The 24,980-nt window shown below is 35.1% G+C and overlaps 1 protein-coding gene across 1 annotated transcript in view; it reads right to left on the reverse strand.

Moving 5' to 3' along the window:
• The window catches only part of ATF2 (activating transcription factor 2), a 79,722-nt gene continuing 56,115 nt past the window's right edge, over nt 1,374-24,980 (reverse strand). Inside the window, 5 exon segments of the mRNA XM_005675937.3 lie at nt 1,374-3,716; nt 3,718-3,923; nt 8,267-8,372; nt 18,982-19,188; nt 22,013-22,162. Of these exon segments, the coding sequence (XP_005675994.2) occupies nt 3,693-3,716; nt 3,718-3,923; nt 8,267-8,372; nt 18,982-19,188; nt 22,013-22,162 (693 nt within the window). The 3' untranslated portion in view covers nt 1,374-3,692.

The raw sequence follows: 24,980 nt of genomic DNA on the forward strand, positions 1-24,980 counted from the left end.
TTATGATAAAGTCATAAATGGATTCTCTCATAATTACATTGTCACAAATAAATTATTGTTGTCAGACATCAAACTATAGTTTCAGAGATAGATAATGAGCAGAACTACACTTAAACTCTTGTGTGGAATTTTCTTATCTTTCCTATCCTCTGAAATAAAGCAAATGTGTAGTTTCTCAGTGTATCATTGGTCAAACTTTGTTACAGGAACACATCAGTTTGTCTTCATGAAGTCTTTGATATCATGTAATTACATGAAGCACATTTATGAAATGTATAGCTTAAAATGAAAAAATAACCACGTGTTTCTTTATATGTTTTCAGATTGGCTCTGAGAGAGAAGACTGAATCATCACTCCAGTGCTCTTCAGCACATCTGGTGTGTCTTTCTTCACTTAGCACTTCTGGCTTCTTTTATAACATAGGAAGATGATGTACTGATACTGTGTTGTGTTTCCTTAAGACCCCTCTCCCCACTTAGAATGTAAGCTTCCCCAAAGCAGGGGTTTTTGTGTTTTGGCTGTTAGTGTATACCCAGTGCCTAGAAGAAAAACGGACACCTTTAGTGCTCAGTGTGGTAGGAGACGAGGCCAGAGATATAATGGGAACAGACCTTGTAGGCCCCAGGAAGGGCTCCAGCTCTGAGTGTAATGAGGAGCCGCTCTGGAACTCGGAGCAGAGGAGTGCCCTAACCTGATGCATGATTGGAAAGCTTCAGTGGCGCTCCTGTATTGAGGATGGGCTGTAGCAGCCAGGGTGAAAGAAAGGAGGTGGGTGTGAGGTATACAGTAATCTGGGTGAGGAACAACGAGGGCACACATCAGGGTGACAGCACTGGATGAGTGGTTGAATTCTGTATTATTTTGAAAGTAACAGCATTTCCTGATGTGTTCGATGTGAGTAGTGAGAAGTGAGGAATCAAGGTGAGAACAAGGTTGTTCTGACTTCAGCAACTGGAAGGATGGTGTGGTAATCAATTGATTTATGAAACATTATGGGAGCAGTGTGTTTGAAGGTAGGGTAAGGGAAGATTATACAGTTCAGAGTAAAAGATAGAGTTGTTTTGGCAGGCAGTTACCAAGATAAACCAAAGGCTGGTGCATCTGTGTATAGTAGCTGTGTATGTGGGTAAGGGAATATTCTGGGCTGGAGACATAAATTAAAGGTTCATTTTGTATGGATAGGGGTTAAAGTGAATGCAGAGAAGAAGAAAGAGGCCTGAGTGACCTTGCAGCAGAAAGGTCTCTAAGAAGAAATTAATTTTATCACAGGAAACAGAATATTAGGTTCTTCTCAGGTAAAAAACATTCTGAAGGAGAAAAACATCATTATCATGTAATCTTACTTTAGGAAAGACAGGTAAGAACAAGCAAATTATGAACATAATTTAAAGATAGAATTTATTCTTTGATGGTTTACTCATGCAAACTGCACATAAAAGAAAATAGTACAGTTTGTGTAACATTGCAAATATAAGGACCCAAAATGCTAGGTACAGAAGTAGTGTGACATCCTGAAAGTCAAAATGGAATTTGTGTTTATACAACTAATAATGATTTTTATTTGCTGAGTACAGACTGATTTACAATGAGTTTTGCTAACCTTGGTAATAAGCTCATTAACCGCTTACATGACTTCTTACATCTATGTAGTTTTATTTTACAGTTGCAAGAATTCCTGTTACCAAAGAACTTTAACTTGCATAAATAATAAAATTTAAGAAAAATGCACTGACTGACCTAGGAGAATGAAAAACGGAGGCTTTTCCTAACCCATCCAAACTACAATAAAAAACAGCCTTCTTGAAGAATTCATATTTTGTGCCTTTGAGATCAACTCCTTAGCATAACTATGGCAAAGTCATGATTAGAAATTGAGTACCTGAAAATTATAAAATCAGTTAAAAAAAAAAACTTTAGAAGTAGAATTATCAACAAAAAATGCTCTCAGTTTTTATAAGCCAAATAATAAAATTCCTATTATCTTCATACTTAAAAGTCCTGAATTGTCATTTGTATAATCTGAATGTTTCCCAGTTCGGAACTTAGGCAAGGTGGGATATTTCCTTGAATTGTCAAGGATATTCCATACAGATTTTTAAAATGTCAGTCTCATTCAGAGATGGCACTGAGACTTTAGCAAATAGTGTAGTATGGATGCAGAACAAACTACACAACTTATTATAAATGTGTTACAGATATTTACATAATGGAATCCTGCTTGAATGCCAGAAGTTGCTACTGGGGAGGACTCATAACTATTTTACAAAGTTTTCTTACACACATCTACTACTTTATTTTTAACAATTTTGTCTATTTTAAAATATTGTACTGTATTTTGAACATAACTGCAGAATAAAAATAGATAATGGCACATTAGAAAACTCAGTATCCCACAGATGATTGGATAATGAGAAAAGTGTACCTACAATCATCTCATCAGAAACAAACTACATCATGGAATGTTAGTTATCCAAGCCTGCACAGTAATGACATCTTAAATTGCAATCATCTATTGGCCAGCATCACACCGAAGGCATCATTAAACATTCAAGCAAAGATTGCTGGCATAAACTATTGAAAGACACACACATACACACATACGCACACTCTCCCACTCACTCTTGTGTCCCACATTATAGTTACATTGTTCTAAAGATAGATACTGATTTTTTCCCACGAGAAACGTTATCAAAATTTGCTACTAAAAGATGACAGTGCTTCCACAAGAATAAGTACAAGTTAGCTTGCAAGTACAAGACAATGGGGGTAAACAGTCTTAAATTTTCTAAGTAGTAATTTTTAGGCTTTTCTGGCAACCATACCTTACTTGATTATGCATAAACTTCTCAGTTTAAAACCTGAAATCTGTAAAAAATAAACAAAACCAAAAATCTAATATCAAAAAATTATTAGGTATCCAATAACCCTGTATTGTACTTTATATAATTTCATATTTTGTTAGCCTCAAAACATAGGATTTAAAATACTGAATTTAAGACTTGAAAAACAGTCATTATTGAAATGATAAAGGATTCCAATATTCATGCTTATTTAAAATCCTAAAGAAAATGCACTATTACTGATCTTCACTAAGAGTGTGCATAAAAGCACTGTATGTCTTTTACCACATTTCACTCACTTAAAAAGTGTCCGGTAATGTTCTTCCTTTTGCATAATGTGCAAAATAAAAGGCAAAAGATTAAAAGCAAATTTCTTTCTCTTGCTAGTGCTTTATGACCTTGTTAACGTTACAAAGTCAATAGGGACTATGCAGAACTTTGGTATAAATGATATAACAAAACTACCATCATAGTTGAGGGTTAAGAGGTGGTCAAAAGAAATGGAAGTAGGAAGAGAGATTCAGTAACACCCCCATTTATTAAAACACCCCAAAATTAAAAGTGAAATAAACCACAATGAATTATAATACAATTTACACATTGAGCACAGAAAAATTAATAAATCTAACAATATTTATAAAAAAAGCAAAATCAGTCTTTTTCCAGAGACTAAAAACTTGTTCAGTCTGATCACCAACTGCTGCTACACCAACTTTAGAGTCAAATTTAATTTCAAGTAAAAAACAAAAAAAAATTTACAACCACAGATTTCGCATAAATGGAAACTGGTCTTTCCTTGATTTCCCTTTGAAGTCACTAATGAGTATCTAAAGCTGCTGCACTGCAGGTTTTTAATCAACTTCCTGAGGGCTGTGACTGGGAGGAAGGAGCCATGACAATCTGCGAAAGCACAGGCTCTGTACTCTGGTCCGCCATCTGGGTGAGGACTGAAGTGGCTACAGCTTCTGCCTTGGAAGTTGAACTGACTCCATTGGATGTGCTGACAGAACTATGTTGTATAGCTTCGGTATGTGGACTACTCGGCACTGACAAATCTTCTGAACTATCATCTTTATCAGCAGCTGAGTGGAAAAAAGAAAACTACTCAGTTTCTTAGAATAGTTGTAAAAATTTATCAGGCTGAGTCAATGTACAGAATGAAAAGTTAGATGCCATCTTTGGGAATCAGCTTAGAGAGTGGTGTGATGGTGGCTGCGTAGCTGAAGGCGGGCTCTAGGCCTGACAGGCGACGCTGCCTGCAACGCGCCGAATGAAGGCGCAGGCATGCGCGCGGGACGCCTCGATGCCCAGCACACCCGGGCCGGGGAATTGCTTGCTGGATAGTGTTGAGAGAGAAAACTAAGTAGGAATTTGCGAGATAAGTTTCTTATAGATAAAATGAAACACCCAGCAACACATCTGACATGCAGGCCAATAGACTGGTTTTGTTATTGAAAGGTTAGAAAATATACATGATCAAAATGAATTCTAACATACAAATTATGTCTTCAAATAATTCCCTCTGCAGAACTATATTTATTCTGACTTTCTATCTACTGCAGCAATGGATGATTATAACACCTGATTCTAATGATTTATACACATGAGAATAAGCAATATTTAGAATCTAAATGCCACCAGCTGTATAGTTGCATGCACTGAGATTCAAATAAAAATCCATATAAAACTGGAGATAGGGCATTCTAAATATTTATGAAAATAAATAACCAATTTTTTGGCTTGAACAAATCTACATCTTTCTTATTTTAACAGAAGAGAAACCAAGAATTCCATTTGTATAACACCCACAACTAGTTACAGTGTATGCAAGTTATGAGACAACTGATCTCATCAACACCTGTGAACTCAGCTTCCCAACTTAAAGACTGCAATTAACACTGGTGCTTCCTGGAGGGTCCTCTCTTCACCAAAGGTAATCACCATTCTATACGTATTCCTGTTATAATTCCCTTGTTTTCCCTTTGAAGTTTTACCAGATAAGTACAAATCTCTAAACAGAGCTTTCAGCTTCATTTTTGAACACTTTAAAAACAGTGTTATATAGGATGTGTTCTTTTGCACTTTTGCATTTGGTATTAAAATAATTTTTATTTGTTTTTCAGAAATAACAATTAGCTGGCTTTCTGTGAAATCTGAGAGTACATACTGGCCTGCTTACTGATGGCCAGGTGCTCATTCTGAAAGTCAATTATTAAGACTGTGGGCCCCATGAAGCAGGACTTACCCAGTGATTTGTAATGTAGAAGATAGAGGGGGAGGAATCTGGCAAGCATAACTTTAGTTCAAATATAATTCTTCCTTTGAGGGTTTTCTGAAATATAGTAACCTTTACAGAATTGGTACTTTTGCCTCAAATCCATGCATTTTTGAAAGAATCTCACCGTCTCTAATAATCTGCTTTAAATATAAAACTGCACCGCTGGATAAAAATTTGATGTCAAGATACAGTAAAAAAAAAAAAATTAAAAAAACAAAACAAAACACCACAATCAGTAATCCTTTTTAAAATTATGTAAAGCATAAAGGTACTTTTCTGATTAAGCAACAATGAATGTTATAAAATATTTACAATTCAGTTAAATAGCCAATACAATAATAATGCATTCAAAGAAAACACTGGCAAATAACAGTTTAACTGGAGAGCACAGTAAAAAGCCCTCTATTTCACCACTATTCAACATGATAACAAAATGACCTTCCTCTCAATGTAAGTTCTAGGGATGTAACGGCTTTCAGAAATAGAGTGACCTGTGACAAGTGGTATGAGGACATGTAAATATACAATGGGGGAGATGGACTCAAAATGAAAAGTGATAAGGGACAGGTGTATCTTTCTCCAAGCTTTCAGAATTAAGTAAAACAAATCTTTAGGTTGTACAAAGAATCAGGTACTCACTTATAAATTACGTATAAAATACCTCTGTAATGTCATACAGCTGTATCTATGTCCAGTTCGAGATGGTAAGGGGAGAAAAATTGCTAGTGTAAATCACAAACAATAGAAAGACACAAGAGATCTTATTACTCTAAGAGCCATTTTTAGCACTGCTTAAACCAAAAGAAACCATTATCTGACAATTCACTCTCTGAAGTTCCATTAATGTGTATACATATTTTCATTAGTGAAAATATAAGCTCACATTTAGGGTCTAATAAGCTTTGCTTCTCTCTTATGATTACAGAAACAACTATGTTTGTTATGTTAATTATGCCCAGAGGTTTACAGAAGATGAATTAATGGCAGTAAAATTACTCTTATGTTTTATTCTTCATGGAATCCAAACATTAAAAATGTTTTCATATTTCCACTCTTGTTTTGACCCTTAAAATCAATGTCATGGTTTTCTCATGACTGAAAGGTTTCCTAGGATATGGGACTTTCTGTTGTTAAAAAAGAGACTCTATGACTGTGTGACTTTATATTGTCACTTTTACCTGCAATATTTTGTGATATTACTCAATCTAAACCTGAGTTTTATATCACATTGTTTTGAAAGCGCTAACTAGTATGACAGCTCATTATCATTAGCAATTGCTACTGTATGATGAGCAGTTATGTACTTGTAAATTTCTCCAGATTTTTTCTGAGATTTAAACATTAAGCAATCTTTACCTTGACTATTAAACAGAGAAGTCACATTTTTTTCCAGACTTCAAATTTGAAATAAAAATTTTGAATTTTCTACAAAATCCAATTTGTAGAGCTGAAGAGAACTAATTTTATACAAGAACTATACTGATGCCAATCAGTCTGACATATAGATAACTAGACAGATGGGAACTGTTCCAAAACTTCAAAATATCTTATTTTTTTTACATTTTTCACAACCTTGTATATCTTCACGAAAAACTTATTAATCTAGATTTTCAGTCAGTTTGAGGATACAGCATGCAAACCTATACATCTGTACACTTAAAAAAATCTTTATGGCTTCAAATAAAGAACTGGTTTGCATTTGCTGAGTATATACTGCCTGGATAACAGGGAACTGTTGGGGTTATCCAATAAATTTAGATTAAAAAATTGAAGATAATTATAAATTGAATTCAACTTAAGAGTTAATTTTCCTTCTACTTTTATAGAGTTGTTTGTATATTTCTTTTTGAATATTAAAATTCAGGAGAGCTCTCTTGTTAAGAAAATCATGTATGCATAATGCTGAACTCAGTAGCTTCTAAAGGAAATTATGTTGTTAAGTCAGATGGGAGCCATAATGGCCTCATCCCCGCAGCAGTCATTGTTAATACAACCCCAAACATAATTCTATATGGTTCCAATTTACTCCACAATGTGTTTCACAATCCTGTCAAAATGATGAGATATCAAAGGACTGAGATATATTTGCTCAAAACTGACAAAAATCAATGTTCTAAATATACATGGCATAGAGTTGCTAAATCTACTGAATCTTATAAATTAAAAAATATTGCCCATTCTGATGAAACTGCTTACAATGACTACAAGTAAAGATGGTGGCCATTAAGTTTTATCGTGAGCACCTGAGGAACTGTTTGCATCCAATACAAAATGTTTCTTTCCTTTGAATTACTGACACTGGCAAATTAAAATGAAGTGGATACATATGGTTGAAACAATCTTCACATTTACAAATATCCTGAAATATCACTAAATCATAAAAATGAAAGCTATGGGTTATATATTATGAATGTTCCTAATGCATTCCCAGCTATGTTATTTGTTACAAATTTGTGTACGATGGACAAAATTGGCCATTTATTCAAGACTAACAGCTGGTTCCAACATTGTGCATCTTATCAAAATAGGACATTACAAGAAGGAAAGCACAATTAACCTCTAAAATGCTGAAAAGAGAAAAAAAAAACACCTCATTTTAAAGGGAAATATTTAAGAGGAAACTTACAAGCAGACAATTTCAATACTGTTCTAGTTTAGTATTTTTGTAACTAGAAGGCTCAATATAAACATTCAGAATGATAAAACTGCACAATGCTGATTATCTAAGGAAGAATACCTAAGATCTGCTACTGTAACAATAGGATCTGTTACTGATTGTTAAGTAAAGATAGTTAATTAAAAAAAAAAATTACTAAATGGAGGCTGGAAAAGAAGTATTCAGTCAATCCAAGAAAACTATTACTCTGAGAATATAAACAAAATATCATAAGTACTTTCACTATATTTTAAATTATTAACCAACTCATTTTGCTGATCTATAGTAATCTCTAGGAAAAAGCTAGATATAGGAAAATTAAACTCTAGATTCTGAGAAGTATATCCTCCATTCCATAACCCTGCAGAACTTCTGATATTTAATACTAAATATTAGAATTGCAGTCTCCGTTTTTTTAATGGTAACTTGGTTCACTCTGGCAGTATTTCACTGATACAGCCTAAGGCTATAGGTAATGGAACATTACTCACTATGATAGCCAGATTTCTTCTGCATGGCGGTTACAGGGCAATCTTTATGAGCCAGAAGAAGCTGTTTCAGCTGTGCCACTTCATTTCTCAGCAGGGTGACTTCACTCTGGAGGAGAAACAACTTAGGTACCTTACCAACATCAGACTAAACAATTTTCACTGTTTAAAACAAGTGAAGATTAAGATATGAAAATCAGATATCTATAAAATGCCAAGGAATAAACAAAAATGTGCTGCTTAAATTTATTTAATCGTTACACATTAGCTTTTATATTTTAATATTTACATAAAACCTGCAACTTACATAAAAATTTAAATCACAACTGGATAGCGTATTTCAGTTTTTTACATTATCATTTGCCTTGGAACTGCTTATATACTACACAGGTTACCTATCAAAGGTATTTTTATTTTACACGTTACATGCTCTTGATTATATGAACAACTAGAAGTATCAAGGGAGTCAGGATAAAACTTCACTGACTCTATTCACTTGGAAATAAAAAAAATTTATCCTGGAAACTAATTAAACAGCTTTCTAGAAACCAGGAAAATCTCCATAGGGGAAAACACAGTAACTGGAGAATCACAGCTATCTAAAGTACATCACAAGGCACTGTGTTTTTGGACACGGAACCAATGAAAGTAGACATAATGTCTAAACGGCTTAGTTGCCTTCGACCTAAACCATTTGTACACATCTAAATTTAAATCTGATAAATCAATGATGATTTGTCCTTCTTCTTATTACAGAATGAGCAGTTCAGTCTGTTTTGGATGCATTAATCTGGTAGATTCTATGTTGAAGTTCCAAGTTGAGAAAGCCCAATTAATTCCTTTGGATCACCCCCAAACCTTAATACATAAATTAGTGATAATTACCAATACTCAAGAGCTACAAATAATATGAATGTAATAGATTAATAACATTAAAAAATCTTAACTTACAAATACCTCTACTTATTTGGGCTTACATTAACTATTCACATTTCATCCATGAACCCAAAATTAAATGAAGAAATACAGCAAAAAGGTATACATAAAAGTTAAAGCACTTCTTTTTCCATCCCTAAATCTCTTACCCAGAAAGCTGAATGTAAAATACTTTAGTAGATTAGACTCATTAGGTCTCCTTAAGTGACTGATGATAGGAACACACAAGAAGAATAAAAGTTCAGTAATCCAAAGGCAAGTCTGCCGAGTCAAACAGTTCCTCACACCCCAATAACAACTAACTGTAAATGCTGTGTGAAAGCACAAAACGAAAACTGATGCTTTACAAGAACTCTGAACCATTAAAAAAAAAAGTTAAATTATGTTTAGAACATTGTGTTTGAGACAAGAATGGGTGTACAGTGATTAAAGTACGAAAGAAAAGGTTTAAAGTTTTGCTTTAAAAAACCAGCTGTTATTTACAAAATTAATTTCTATGGAATACTGAACTCATTAGTGTCAATACTCCTAATTATCTCTATTAATGACAGTACTTATGAGAAACCATATTATGAATAATCCAACATACATAATCCAAAATGTTTCTCCCTCTTTCTGCTGTCAGCTTGATTTTGAGACTCCCATTTACAAGTTTCTCTCATTAATTTCTCTAACATGAAATAGGGCTGGATATGTATTGGTGATTGCAGCCATGAAATTAAAAGACGCTTACTCCTTGGAAGAAAAGTTATGACCAACCTAGACAGTATATTCAAAAGCAGAGACATTACTTTGCCGACTAAGGTCCGTCTAGTCAAGGCTATGGTTTTTCCTGTGGTCATGTATGGATGTGAGAGTTGGACTGTGAAGAAGGCTGAGCGCCGAATAATTGATGCTTTTGAACTGTGGTGTTGGAGAAGACTCTTGAGAGTCCCTTGGACTGCGAGGAGATCCAACCAGTCCATTCTGAAGGAGATCAACCCTGGAATTTCTTTGGAAGGAATGATGCTAAAGCTGAAACTCCAGTACTTTGGCCACCTCATGAGAAGAGTTGACTCACTGGAAAAGACTGATGCTGGGAGGGATTGGGGGCAGGAGGAGAAGGGGACGACAGAGGATGAGATGGCTGGATGGCATCACTGACTCGATGGACGTGAGTCTGAGTGAACTCTGGGAGATGGTGATAAACAGGGAGGCCTGGCGTGCTGCGATTCATGGGGTCGCAAAGAGTCGGACACGACTGAGCAACTGAACTGAACTGATGTCAAGAATACACAATCTTTTATAATCGAGTACCTGTAACCACCCTTCTCATTAGTTTGAACCTATTAATCAATATTTAATCATTTTGACCTTTAAACAGAAATTTTGTATGGCTAAATATAGTTATTTCCATCTAGAAAACCTTTCCTTTTTGCCTTGCTAATTATTTCACTATCTTTAAAAGTCAACTCAGGACAGTATAAATACACATGTTGTATTTCTGTGCTTCCACAGCCATAATTACATAAATGTACGTATGTGTGTTTGATAGTGTGATAGCACTTATCACACTGGATTGTTTTTTGTTTACTTTGCCACCTCTGTTAGACTGGGGTTTCTCAAGAGCAGGGATCACCTTGCTTTCTATATCCCCAGAACACAGCCCATGGCCTAGCATAAACTGAGTACACTGAATTACCATGGTCTTCTCTAAAATCTATTTCCAGCAGGTAAAAAAAAAAAAAAAAAACAAAAAACCCCACTAAAGAGGGTGAAATGAAATAGCTTAAATAATATAAAACTGGTCAGTGGTTCTAATTTCATTATTTTTGTGAACAACCTCACCACATAGTCACCCTGTTCATTTTCTTAGAAAAGGAAGACTGACATACTTAATAGCATCATCTCAATTACAGAATTTAAAAAATCACAAATGCCTTCTCAACTAAATACTCTATATGGACATTCATCATAAACCATATTATGAAAGGAAATGATGTACTAGATAAAATTCCTGAGCAGTCACAAGTTGATAATCTGATACAAAATAGTTTAAATAAAATTCTGGGTGTTTAAACAATATTCCTATGCACTCAAAAATAAATATATTAAAAAATCTCTCTTTAAATGATAGGTTTGAAACTGATAAGTTTGAATACAGAAACTGATATTCCATCTAACAGTTGGTGGTATTACGGTTGTTCACCTACTCAGACTACCTGGTCCATGAACAAGTCAACAAATGTAAAGATGCCACTAGCTAAAAATGGGTAATGAACAATAAGGACTTTAAAGAGAAGGTATCTGACTCCTGTTATAAGGCTTCCCTGGTGGCTCAGATGGTAAAGAATCCGCCTGCAATGTGGAAGACCTGGGTTGGGAAGATGCCCTGGAGAAGAGAATGACTACTCACTCCAGTTTTCTTGCCTGGAGAATTCCATGGACAGAGGAGCCTGGTGGTCTATACAGTCCCTGGGGTCGCAAAGAGTTGGACATGACTGAGCGACTAACACTTTCACAACTTCTATTTGTGTTAACTGACTTTAATTCCAATCAGGGGCAAAAACTGGAAGAGAGGAGGAAATTTAAAAATGTTTAAATATTATAATTTCCATATACTAAAAAGGAGATCAGTCCTGGGTGTTCATTGGAAGGACTGATGCTGAAGCTGAAACTCCAATATTTTGGCCACCTCATGCAAAGCGTTGACTCATTAGAAAAGACCCTGATGCTGGGAGGGACTGGGGGCAGGAGAAGGGGACGACAGAGGATGAGATGGTTGGATGGCATCACTGACTCGATGGACTTGAGTTTGGGTAAACTACAGGAGTCGGTGATGGACAGGGAGACCTGGTGTGCTGCGATTCATGGGGTCGCAAAGAGTCGGACACGACTGAGCGACTGAACTGAAGTGATACAGTACAGAAGTATGCTGTTCTTTATCCAAAATGTAAATAATGTAATTTTCCCCTTATACCTTTAAATGACAAGGAAAAAAAAACCCAACAAACTCAAGGTGTGCTCTATACAAATTTAGTCCAATCTTTTACATCATCCTGATCTAAAATATTTTATAATGATAAAGAGATTTTCCTAATGGTAATCCTGAAGCTCAATGACTTTTGATCAAAAGGTTAAACTAAATCAATAGTTTGTATTTTATTGTATCCTAATACTCAATTTCTTTAAAAACTGGTTATCAGCACTAGACTGAAAGCAGCCAATGGGACATGGTTGCTAGCAAAGAACTGGGACTGTAAGAAATACTGCAAAGCAAACACAGTCGGATAAGAGAGGCCAAACCTTCAAGAAATGGATTTAGTTGAGCTGGAGAGCCCTAAGTATAAGCATATGCTTATGGTCTACATCAGGTTCCAGGTAGGAGTTGATAAAAGGAGCCTTATCCTGATATATAACCTTTACATTAGGCAAAATTAGAAGAGTTTGCCAAAGCCTGGCCAGTATTTTTAAAATCATTTATGACAAACGCAGAAAACTCAACAAATTAAACAAAACATTCAAGAATTATAGTCACATAATTATATATATATAAAGGAAAGAACTTAAAAAGATGGACAGTATTTAGACAAGGCAGTTCCATAAACCATGACTTAAAGCCATAACAGAACCAGTTTGCTTAAGTCATAGTGAATCTGAAAGAAATAAATGTTAAGCCATAAACAGATTTAATATTAAATGAAAAAAGAAGTATTTATACCTCTATATCTGTAGAGTATTTTAGACTGATTATAATTGGATTCAGCCTCCAAAACCTTTCTGGTTCATCTGTTATTAGTTTATTTGCAGAATATATTAACTGTCTTTCTGAAAACATTCAAGTCCCATTCAAATGTGACCAATTACTGATTTTTTTTGGGGGGGGGTCAAAGTAAAATGTATTTGGTAAGATAAAGCAGATGCTAGTTATGGTCTAAGAGAAAATGTAATTATTTGGCATTGTCTATACCATTGCTCTAATCTATTTGTATCTACTCAAAGGTTAATTACATACTGATAAACAAATTTTATATATATATATATATATTTACAGTTTGTCTGAAGCAGATTAGACTGATGAAATAATAACAGGCTAGCTAACTGATTAACCAATCAAACCATTTCACTGATATTTGGCCACAGATTGATGATCAGGTTCCATAAATTCATGATCTTTGACTTTCTAGTTCAGCTACTATCCCCCAAATTAAAGAAATAATATTGGATAGTTTCTTCTTTGGGGAGTTTCTCATTGCTATTACCACTGATTTTTGTGAAAAGTAGCTTAAGTAACTTAACTTCTCTATTACCTCTCTTATTTGATCTTTAAAATAGTACTTATTCTATGAGTTTGACAGATGGGGAGGTAAAGGCTTGGGAAGATTTTAGTAAAGACTAGTAAAAACTGCAGCCATGAAATTAAAAGACTCTTGCTCCTTGGAAGAATAGCTATGACAAACCTAGACAGCATTATCAAAAAGTAGAGACATCACCTTGCCAACAAAGGTCCATATAGTCAAAGCTATGGTTTTGCCAATAGTCATGTATGGATATGAGAGCTGGACTATAAAGAAGGCTGAGCACTGAAGAATCGATGCTTTCAAACTGTGGTGCTGGAGAAGACTCTTGAGAGTCCCTTGGACAGCCAAGGAGATCAAACTAGTCAATGCTAAAGGAAATCAGTCCTGAATATTCATTGGAAGGACTGAAGCTGAAGCTCCAATACTTTGGCCACCTGATGCAAAGAGTTGGCTCACTGGCAAAGACCCAGATACTTTGAAAGACTGAGGGCAAGAGAAGAAGGGAACAGAGGAAAAGATGATTGGATGGCATCATTGACTCAATGGACATGAGTCTGAGCAAACTCCGGGAGACAGTGAAGGACAGGGAAGTCTGGTGTGCTGTAGTTCACGGGGTCGCAGAGTCAGACACAACCTAGCGATGGAGCAACAACAGTAAAAAGAAGTACTCAGAATAAAATACGTGAGATAGAAGTGGCATCACTATTACCCTTTTCCCCTCTAGAATATAGTGAAAAACTCAGTGTGGGAGTGGAGAAGAAAGACAGTTCTAGAGTTTTTCAGGAATTAACATTTTTTTAAATTTTCAGGTATTGGATACCATCTCCCAGTTGTTGCCATTCCTATTTCAAGTGATAAACACTAAAGTAAAATACGGTTTAGGTACCAGGATTAAAAAACCGATCCCATTCCCCCTAAGTCAATGGACCAGTAAACAAAACCTTTTCTGTATCATTAACTTATTACTGAAAACTCCTCACATATCTTGTTATCAAAGAATGCTTCTATTAGTTTACCGAGCTTCCAGTCCACACACATTTGCAGTGCCTAAGTTTTAAAAGCAAAATCCACAACAAATTCTACAGGTATTATCACAGATTGTTAAGAGCTCCTACGAGTCTGCCTTTTGTTCATAAAGGAAATGCTGCAATTCTAAACTGAAAACTAACCCACAAGATGAGTATAAAAGACAAAGACATAACGGTGTTAAAACCATTTCAAGTAAAAGACAAAATCATATATTACCTTTGAAAATATAATAGATTATAACCAACAGCATCCAATTCTTGGTCTAGAGTACCATAAATGTCTCTAATACAATTTGATGAGCTTGTTTTTAAAGCAATGATTCTAGAAAGCTAAAATATAATTAAATTCAGTGAGTGGGACAGTAAAGTTGAATAATTAGTATTTTCTTAAAACCTAATATGTATTTGGTAAAAATATGAACAGTCACACCTCAACACTCATTAAACCTTTTATTATATATAAGTAACCATGGGTCATTACTGCCCTGATCAGCTAAACGTGTATGTCACGTGAAGAATTATTAAGGAAATGTAGAACTGATGAATGTTTTCACATAAAGTAGAGTTTAATTATTTCTTTGACATTCAATTTTCTTTACAAGTCATTCTGTTCTTCACAGTTAACAGTTTTGCTGTTGGCAGACTGAATGAAATTTTTTCTCCAGAATCTATTATAAGCATATTAACTCTTCATATTCTGAAAACTAGAATGTGTCACTTACTTTTTTAAAGCTTATTTTTTATGATATGTAAGTAAAAAACAGCAAAAAATCATATATCCACTTGAAACAATAGAGAAAGTCATAGTTGAAGTACCCTTTCTTCCCAAACCCCCTTTATCACTGCTACAAACATGTCATTCTTAAAATTTTACCTCTATTTAAAGATTCATTTCTATACTGATTTCCATACCTACACATTTACACATTTTAACTATAAAGCTTTCATTAATGAAAAAGAATTATGCTATACATTTTTAGTATGTGACTTCTGAGTAATTTGTTGAGGTGAAATTTCCATAATATAGAACTAACCATTTTAAACTGAAAAATTCAGTAGCATTTAGTACACATCTGCAGTGCTGTGCCACCACCACCCTCTCTCTATCTGACCATTCAAGAGTAAAACCTCTTATCCATTAACCAGTTTCTTCCTATTTTCCTCTTCCTCCCCCCCATCTCTGGAAACTACCCATTTGCATTTTGTCTCTATGGATTAATTTGTTCTATATATTTCATATAAATGGAGTCATACAGTATGTGACTTTGTGGCTTCTTTCACTTAAGCATAATGTTTTGAGATTTACTCACATTGTAGCATGTAATTTCACTCCTTTTTGTGGCTGAAAAATATTGCATTGGATGTATATGCCACAATTTATCTACTGATGGACATCTGGGCTGTTTTCAAGCAACTTACTTTTTGCCCACAGTATTAGACATTTTCCAGGTTAATATATTCAAAAGGACCTTATTCTCTTTCTTTTTTGCAAAAGTTTTTTTTAAATACCCGATAACACATCATCTCACCTAGCTTCATGTTTTGGGATACATCTTTAAAACTAAGAACACTTTCTTTCTAACCATGATGCTATCCATTCCTCAATTATTAACGATTAAAAATACTGATTTTTATGCTTAGTAAAATAAATCAGAGAAAGACAAACACTGTATGATATCACCTGTATCTTGGTTCTGAAACATAAAACTAGTGAATATAGTGAATAACCAAAAATGAAACAGATACTGAGAAAAAACAGTGCTTACCAGCGGGCAAGACAGAGATAGGGGATTAAGAGATTAAAACCTGCTGTATGTAGGGAATTCCCTGGTGGTCCAGTGGCTGTGTCTCTGCACTCCCAATGTAGAGCGCCCAGGGTTTGATTCCTGGTCAGAGAACTAAATCCCACATACTTCAACTATGAGTTCACATGCCACAACTAAGATCCAGCACAGACAAATATATAAACAAACATTTAACAAACCTGCTATGTATAAAATAAACAAGCTGCCAGGACACACTGTACAGCACAAGGAATAAAGTAAGTTGTAAATGGAGTATAACCTTTAACAACTGTGAATCAGGACATGTACATGGAAACATGTAATTATATACTATACATCAACTATACCTCAATTAAAAAAAAAACTGGTTCTGTTTTAATTTGAGGTATTAAGTGGTTATGTTCAACTACAGAGTTTAACTCAGTGATTTCTTGATTGTGACTTCTATTTTAAAAGTTTCATGCCTGCTTCAAAACTGAAGTGTTAGCTAACTTTTACCTAGGTGATAAATCTTGCCTTTATTCCTCCAATCAAGAAATTTCTACTCAAATTAGGAAATATAAAAATGAATAATTTTACAATAATGATATTTTTATACAGTTTGGATGATGGAAAAAACATGAAATTAAGGGGGAAGTAAATATTACATTTATTGTGAATACTGAATTCGCCGAAGTTTTCTGAAATAATAAAGCACTGTTGGTGTTCATAGTGGTGACCAGGGCTGCAGTATAATTAAGGAAATAGCAATATGATTAACATGAGTTTGAGCAAACTCTGGGAGATAGTGAAGGACAGGGAATCCTGGCATGCTGCAGTCCACAGGGTCACAAACAGATGGACATGACTTAGCCACTGAACAACAATCTCATTAAAAGTTGTTAATATTGTTATAACTTGGGTCAGAACAGAAAACTGGCCCAACCTGAAGTCCAGTACCTTGAGAATATAACCATATATTTATATACCACTTTATAGTTTTGAAACATTTTCACTTCTTAAAAAGGCATAATTAGCCAAATTACAGAAGAAAACATTGATCAATTTATCCTATTAAAATTAATATATTTTAAAATGCCTGCAAAAATTCTAATTTGATGTAAATAACAATCCAGAGCAGGAGGACCAGCAAGTATTATTATCTCTATTCCATGGGTAAGACAACTGAGGCTAACAAAGAATGTTATTTTTAATACCATGTAACTGTTAAGAAGCCAAGTCATTCAGAAGAATGATTTTGTTAGTTTAAGAATAGATCCACCTAAATCACTTTGTTAATGTATTAATATGAATACTCAAACATTTAAGTAATAGTTAATATTCAGAAATCTGATAACCATTTTTAGAGTACATAAATTTGTATCTATAATGTTTCACTTTAAAGAAAAAAATTCAAAAGTTTGTTTTGAAAAATTATGATATGAAAATCGTTCTTGAAGAATTTATTAGGTAATATATTATTTAACATATCCTAGTATATAAGTACATATTAGAAGTCTCTGTAATATGGTAAAATTAAAATCATATTTAATTTTTTTTGAAATGGTTAAAAGTAAGTTTTGCAAGATAATTTATTTGTTCTAAAGCTAATATGTCAATATTCAAAGCCCAACACAGAGTTTTAAAAGATGTCTGTCTCACATATGAAAAAGTGTTAAGTTATTAAAATTTACATTAGGTGAAATGCTATCCCTGGAGCTAAAAAAGCTAGAAAGCTTTCTCCTAAGTGTTTAAACAAGACACTGATACTGGTGACATCTTTAAAGATGTAAGATGAGAACAATCATCAATCATGATTAATTTTTAAGTAGGAATGGATAGCTCAGAGGATTGACCAATAATAACTATAATTCATTAAATTCATAATGAATTTAAATTCATCAGTTTAATTCATAAATTCATTGATTTTTCTCACTGATGCTCATCAATTGGTAGTTTAGAAGATTTTACTCGAGAATATTTACAACATTAAAAACAACACCAAAAAAGGAAGGAAAAACAGAAGGAAGGAAACAGACTTAGTGCTGCCAAATGCCATCACTGAAAATCTTACCAAAGACTGAATAGGAAGGAGCCTTAAAACCTTTATACCACATAGGGTTCCTAAGAAATAAATCTGAGGCACACTGGCAGGGCAGTATGAAATGTTTTCTACTGCCACTGGCCATATTGTACCTGTTCTGTGGATAATTAGTCCTTCAGTTCCAAAGCTGTCAATCTGGCACCTTTCACGAGCACTATATTCACTTTAAATAAAACAAACAAAACAAAACAAAATTTATAATTCAAAGAACAAAAGAACTTAAAAACAAAAACTGCAAATTGAACCAACTCTACAGTTGTGACATGAACCAAAAAATAAGAAAAATGAAGTACCAGTAATATTTTACAGTTTAAGATTCTGTTGAACTCTATATCATAACTTTATAAAGTTTAAACCAGATAGTTTAGGTACTTTTGTACTATGCAAGTAAACACTTACATTTAAAAATTTCTTCACTGTATCAGTACTTAAAGTTATATTACTTCATCTTGGTATTCAAATAGGTTTATTAAACTACACTTTACTACAGATTCCATACACACCCAATATTGTGTCCTAAAATGTCTGAATGGCTAACTAGGAAAAAATAAGGAAAATATGTGTTCATAATTATTAAAAATAAACAATTTACATATATGCACCATACCTGCAGTTGACCATTTAATGAACTCAAGTCTTCTGCTTTCTTCTCTAAAGACTGAACCCAGACTTTTCTCTTTTGTCGGCATCTTGAAGCTGCTGCTCTATTTCTTTCCAGAAACTTCCTCCTTTTTTCATCGGGATCTTCATTAGCTGCTCTTCTTCGACGACCAGTTGTATTTTGGGTCTGTGGAGTTGTGTGAGCTGGAGAAGCCTATAATAGACACAAATGAAAGCTTTTTATATTTGTACGTAGTGATTAAAATTAATATAATAGGCAGTAAAGGATTACAAAGGTGAAAGTGAAAGTCATTCAGTTGTGCCAACTCTTTGTGACCCCATGAACTATACATTCCATGGAATTCTCCAGGCCAAAATACTGGAATGGATAGCCTTTCCCTTCTCCAGTGGATCTTCCCGACCGAGCAATCGAACCGGGCTCTCCTGCATTGCAGCTGGATTCTTTATCAACTGAACTATCAGGGAAGCCCCTTGCAAAGGTGACAGGTACTAATTTTATTTCTAAGTCTCATTGTATACATCAATATTCTGAAGCAATGTGCAAATCACCCTGTTGTTTAACAAATTCCTCGAAATAAATAAGCATTGCTAAACCTAGATTCTCACTAACTGTCACACGAATGTATTCTTTGTTGTTGTTCAGTCGCTAAGTTGTGTCTGACCCTTTGTGACCCCATGGACTACAACAAGCCAGACCTCTCTATCTTTCACTATCTCCTGGAGTTTGCTCAAACTCATGTCCATTGAGGCGGTGATGACATCCAACCATCTCATCTTCTATCACCCCCTTCTCCTCCTGCCTTCAATCTTTCCCAGTATCAAGGTCTTTTCCAATGAGTCAGCTATTTGCATCAGGTGGCCAAAGTATTGGAGCTACAGCATCAATATTCATACAATGAATATTCAGAGTTGATTTCCTTTAGGATTGTATTCTATTCTTCAACATTTGTATAAATAATATTTTCATGTTTATAGAGAGAATACAAGGAAACTTAAAAATGCAATACAAATGATGATATACAGACCTTTTATTTTTCCAAGTGCACTTTTAAGCAAACACTATGTTATTATTCAATCCTTTGATAATTATTAAGGTACTAATAAAAAATAACTTTTTATTTAAATTCACTATGGGACACCATGGTTTCTATGCTATTTTTGCAATTAAAAAATAGCATTAAACTGTTAATGTTTTTAAAAAATTGGTTTCTCTAAAATTAAGGAGTTGAAAGTACATACACATTTTAGTGTATTCAGCTTTTCTTCAGTTTCTGAAATTTGGGGTCACTCTTTTTCTAAGGGTCAGGTTTGTGTAATTATTAATGCTCATTTTCCTTGTAGGTAGAATCCCAGAGTCTAGATTTTCATTTTAATTGGTCCACCTGCCCTGCAAAATCAGCCAGACAGAAATCTTCAGTCATTAGTGATACTGTCCGGTGTTTAGGATTATAGAATATCTTCATGTCTCTCACAAATCCCAAAATTGTGCCACAGAACACCTGAATACAGGAGATGGGATATAAACCCTTGGAAACAGTGCAAAAGAAAGCACTCTGTGGCCATAGACACATGATCCAAAGTAGCAGCCTGAAAACAAATATCTTGCCTCTACTTTAATGATATTTTAAAATGATGTAAACAAAAATTTCTACATTCTCTTCATCTACACCATAGGCAGAAATCTTTACGTTCTGCAGGTAATTAACCTGAATTATATATATCTCTACCTCTAACAAGGATTTGAGGCTACTTAGAAGCATACAGTCTTCCTTCTCTCCCTTTTGTATTGATTCATTCATTCTACTTCACTGAAAAATATGCAGGAACTATTTTAGTGATAGAGCAGTGACAGAGCAGATAAAAGTCCTGCTGTCCTGGAGTTTCATTCCAATACAATAAAGTATAAAAATATAAATAAAAATGAGATCCAGGTAAACTATAGTTAGTACAAGAAAATAAATTACATTCATTTTCTTTTAAATAAACTTTTAAGTATGTAAAAGCCATACTGAACTTGCCAGCCATAGATCAACAGCTGTAAGCTGCATTAGGCTCAGGAGCCAGTTGGCTAACCCTGAATTAAGACATAAGAACACACTCACTTTTCCTCTCTTTTGGCCCCTAGGTAAAGTTCCTTGGTGGATGACAACCACAACTATTTCACTTTATCTTAAGTTTCACAAAGGTAAAATACTGTTATCTAAACACCTATGCTTAGGAGGTAGTATTAAACTTATTGTTCAGCTGTGTTTCTTTAATTGGAAAGTTTTACTTTTAAATGCTAATATTCTTTAAGTAGAGAAGAAAAACATCTAAATAGAGCTCTATAACATTTAACAGAAATACAGTAACACTTTATTGCAGTTATATAGAAATAGCAATCATCTAATGGCCAGACACAAATTAGAGTGAAATGGGCCTCTAGTATAAACAGCTGCCGTTAAACCTATCTGCTACTTTGGTGACATTTCACAAGTGTTAATTCAAGAACTGTCTTATATCAGTAATATGGTTCATATATAAATTACTTGTTGAATACAACCAATAGTAAAAAAGTTTTCTTTAAATACTATTGATGGATACTGTACCATTTTAAACCAACATACAGATACTCTGAGAAACATTTACAGAGTGCCCTCAGCAGTAGTAACTGCTTATTTATTTTTTATATGTTCAACTTTTATATTGAATTACCTTTTCTTAAGGCTTTTTAAATACACTTTTGGAATAAAAATTTGACCAGAGGCACTGGGATGACCCAGAGGGATGGTATGGGGAGGGAGGGGGGGGCAGGGTTCAGGACTGGGAACACGTGTACACCCGTGGCAGATTCATGTTGATGTATGGCAAAACCAATACAACACTGTAAAGTAATTAGCCTCCAATTAAAATAAATTTAAATTAAAAAAAAATTGACCAGAAAATCTTTTCAAAGTATATAGTCATTGAAGTCACACTGTATGGTTTTGTTTTGTTTTTAAGGAAAACTGGGTGATGAATGATAAAAACACACATACCGGAGTTTCTGTGGTGGATGTGGCTGGCTGTTGTAATGACTGTGGTCGAGATTCCTCTGACTGAGTCCTAACCAAACCACTACTGTGACCTTTGACAGTATCGCCGTTGGTAACTGGAGGATGTTGCTGGGTCAAAGCAGCTTTTAATCTCTGAAATGCAAATACCAATTAAAAAAAAAATGCTCCCTGCTTTCTACCCAAATCTAACTCCCAACACACTTTTAGTTAACCAAATGAGACATCTGTTAATGAATACATAGGCTTTAAACTTAGTTTTGATTTATTATATTCCACTGCATTCCTAAATATCAGTAAGAGAGATAAAAGGACCTTTGGGAAGCTTTCCTGAGTCTTTTTTGGCAACTTTTCCTCTCTTCTTTCTTTGGAAATAGCATAAAGGGGTAGATACTAGAGAAGAGCTTTAGACAAAGTCCCCTACATGATTCTAATACAATTGTTTTCATTTACTTCAACTAAGAATAATTTAAAAAATTTGTAATTTATTTTCATCTGTGCATATCTTAATATCTATAACTGATCCAGATACCTTAGAAATGAGGTATATATGAAAAGACCACCAATCTGCTTAAGCAAGTGTTAGTAGACATTTTCCACTGCTAATCATTGTAGATTCTGGGTATGATTTTAAAAACAAGGTCAGTAGTGTAAAAAATGTTTTGTTGAGGTATAAGTTACATACAGTAAAACAAAGTCTTTTCAGCGTATATTTCTATGAGTTTTAACAAGCACATACAGCTGTGCAACCTCCTCCTACAATCAGGATACAGAACAGTCCTATCACGCACCAAAACTTCATGATTCTTTCTTGTCACACTCTCCTCCCACCACAGTTCAGTCACTCAGTCATCTCCAACTCTTTAAGATCCCATCGACTGCAGCACCCCAGGCTTCCCTGTCCATCACCAACTCCCAGAACTTGCTCAAACTCACATCCAACGAGTTGGTGATGCCATCCAACCATCTCGTCCTCTGTCATCCCCCTTCTCCTACCTTCAATCTTTCCCAACATCAGGGTCTTTTCCAATGAGTCAGTTCTTCACATCAGGTGGCCAAAGTATTAGAGCTTCAGCATCAGTCCTTCCAATGAATATTCAGGACTGATTTCCTTCAGGAATGACTGGTTTGATCTCCCTGCAGTCCAAGGGACTCTCAAGGGTCTTCTCCAACACCACAGCTCAAAAGCATCAATTCTTTGGTGCTCAGCTTTACAGTCCAACTCTCACATCCACATATGACTACCTCACAACACAGTCCCTGAAAATCCCGTCTGTTTTTTGATTCTCAAAGTTTTGCCTTCTCCGAATATCATATAAATGGAACCATACAGTGTATATAATAAGCCTTTTGAATCTAGATTCTTTCCTATAGCATAATGTACCTGAGATCCACCATCAGTAGTTTTTAAATCAGTTTCTAATAAACACTGTGTTGATTTTACAGATTCAGTTCAGTTCAGTCGCTCAATCATGTCTGACTCTGCGATCCCATGAACCACAGCATGCCAGGCCTCCCTGTCCATCACCAACTCCCAGAGTCCACCCAAACCCATGTCCATCGAGTCAATGATGCCATCCAACCATCTCATCCTCTTTCGTCCCCTTCTCCTCCTGCCCTCAATCTTTCCCAGCATCAGAGTCTTTTCCAATGAGTCAACTCTTTGCATGAGGTGGCCAAAATACTGGAGGTTCAGCTTCAACATCAGTCCTTCCAATGAACACCTAGGACTGATCTCCTTTAGGATGGACTGGTTGGATCTCCTTTCAGTCCAAGGGACTCTCAAGAGTCTTCTCCAACACCACAGTTCAAAAGCATCAATTCTTCAGTGCTCAGCTTTCTTTATAGTCCAACTCTCACATCCATACATGACCACTGGAAAAACCCACAGCCTTGACTAGATGGACCTTTGTTGGCTAAGTAATGTCTCTGCTTTTTAATACGCCATCTAGGTTGGTCATAACTTTCCTTCCAAGGAGTAAGCATCTTTTAATTCCATGGCTGCAATCACCATCTGCAGTGACTTTGGAGCCCAGAAAAATTAAGTCTGACACTGTTTCCACTGTTTCCCCATTTATTTGCCATGAAGTGATGGGACCAGATGCCATGATCTTCGTTTTCTGAATGTTGAGCTTTTGTTAAGCCAACTTTTTCACTTTCCTCTTTCACTTTCATCAAGAGGCTCTTTAGTTCTTCACTTTCTGCCATAGGGTGGTGTCATCTGCATATCTGAGGTTATTGATATTTCTCCTGGCAATCTTGATTCCAGCTTGCACTTCCTCCAGCTCAGTGTTTCTCATGAGGTACTCTGCATATAAGTTAAATAAGCAGGGTGACAATATACAGCCTTGACGGACTCCTTTTCCTACTTGGAACCAGTCTGTTGTTCCATTTCCAGTTCTAACTGTTGCTTCCTGACCTGTATACAGGTTTCTCAAGAGGCAGATCAGGTGGTCTGGTATTCCCATCTCTTTCAGAATTTTCCAGTTTATTATGATCCACACAAAGGCTTTGGCATAGTCAATAAAGCATAAATAGATGTTTTTCTGGAACTCTCTTGCTTTTTCCATGATCCAGCAGATGTTAGCAATTTAATCTCTGGTTCCTCTGCCTTTTCTAAAACCAGCTTGAAAATCTGGAAGTTCACGGTTCACGTATTGCTGAAGCCTGGCTTGGAGAATTTTAAGCATTACTTTACTACTGTGTGAGATGAGTGCAATTGTGTGGTAGTTTGAGCATTCTTTGGCATTGCCTTTCTTTGGGATTGGAATGAAAACGGACCTTTTCCAGTCCTGTGGCCACTGCTGAGTTTTCCATATTCGCTGGCATATTGAGTGCAGCACTTTCACAGCGTCATCTTTCAGGATTTGAAATAGCTCAACTGGAATTCCATCACCTCCACCAGCTTTTTTGTAGTGATGCTTCCTAAGGCCCACTTGACTTCACATTCCAG

This window comes from Capra hircus, chromosome 2, assembly GCF_001704415.2.
Source record: "Capra hircus breed San Clemente chromosome 2, ASM170441v1, whole genome shotgun sequence".
In the NCBI taxonomy this organism is placed as follows: Eukaryota; Metazoa; Chordata; class Mammalia; order Artiodactyla; family Bovidae; genus Capra; species Capra hircus.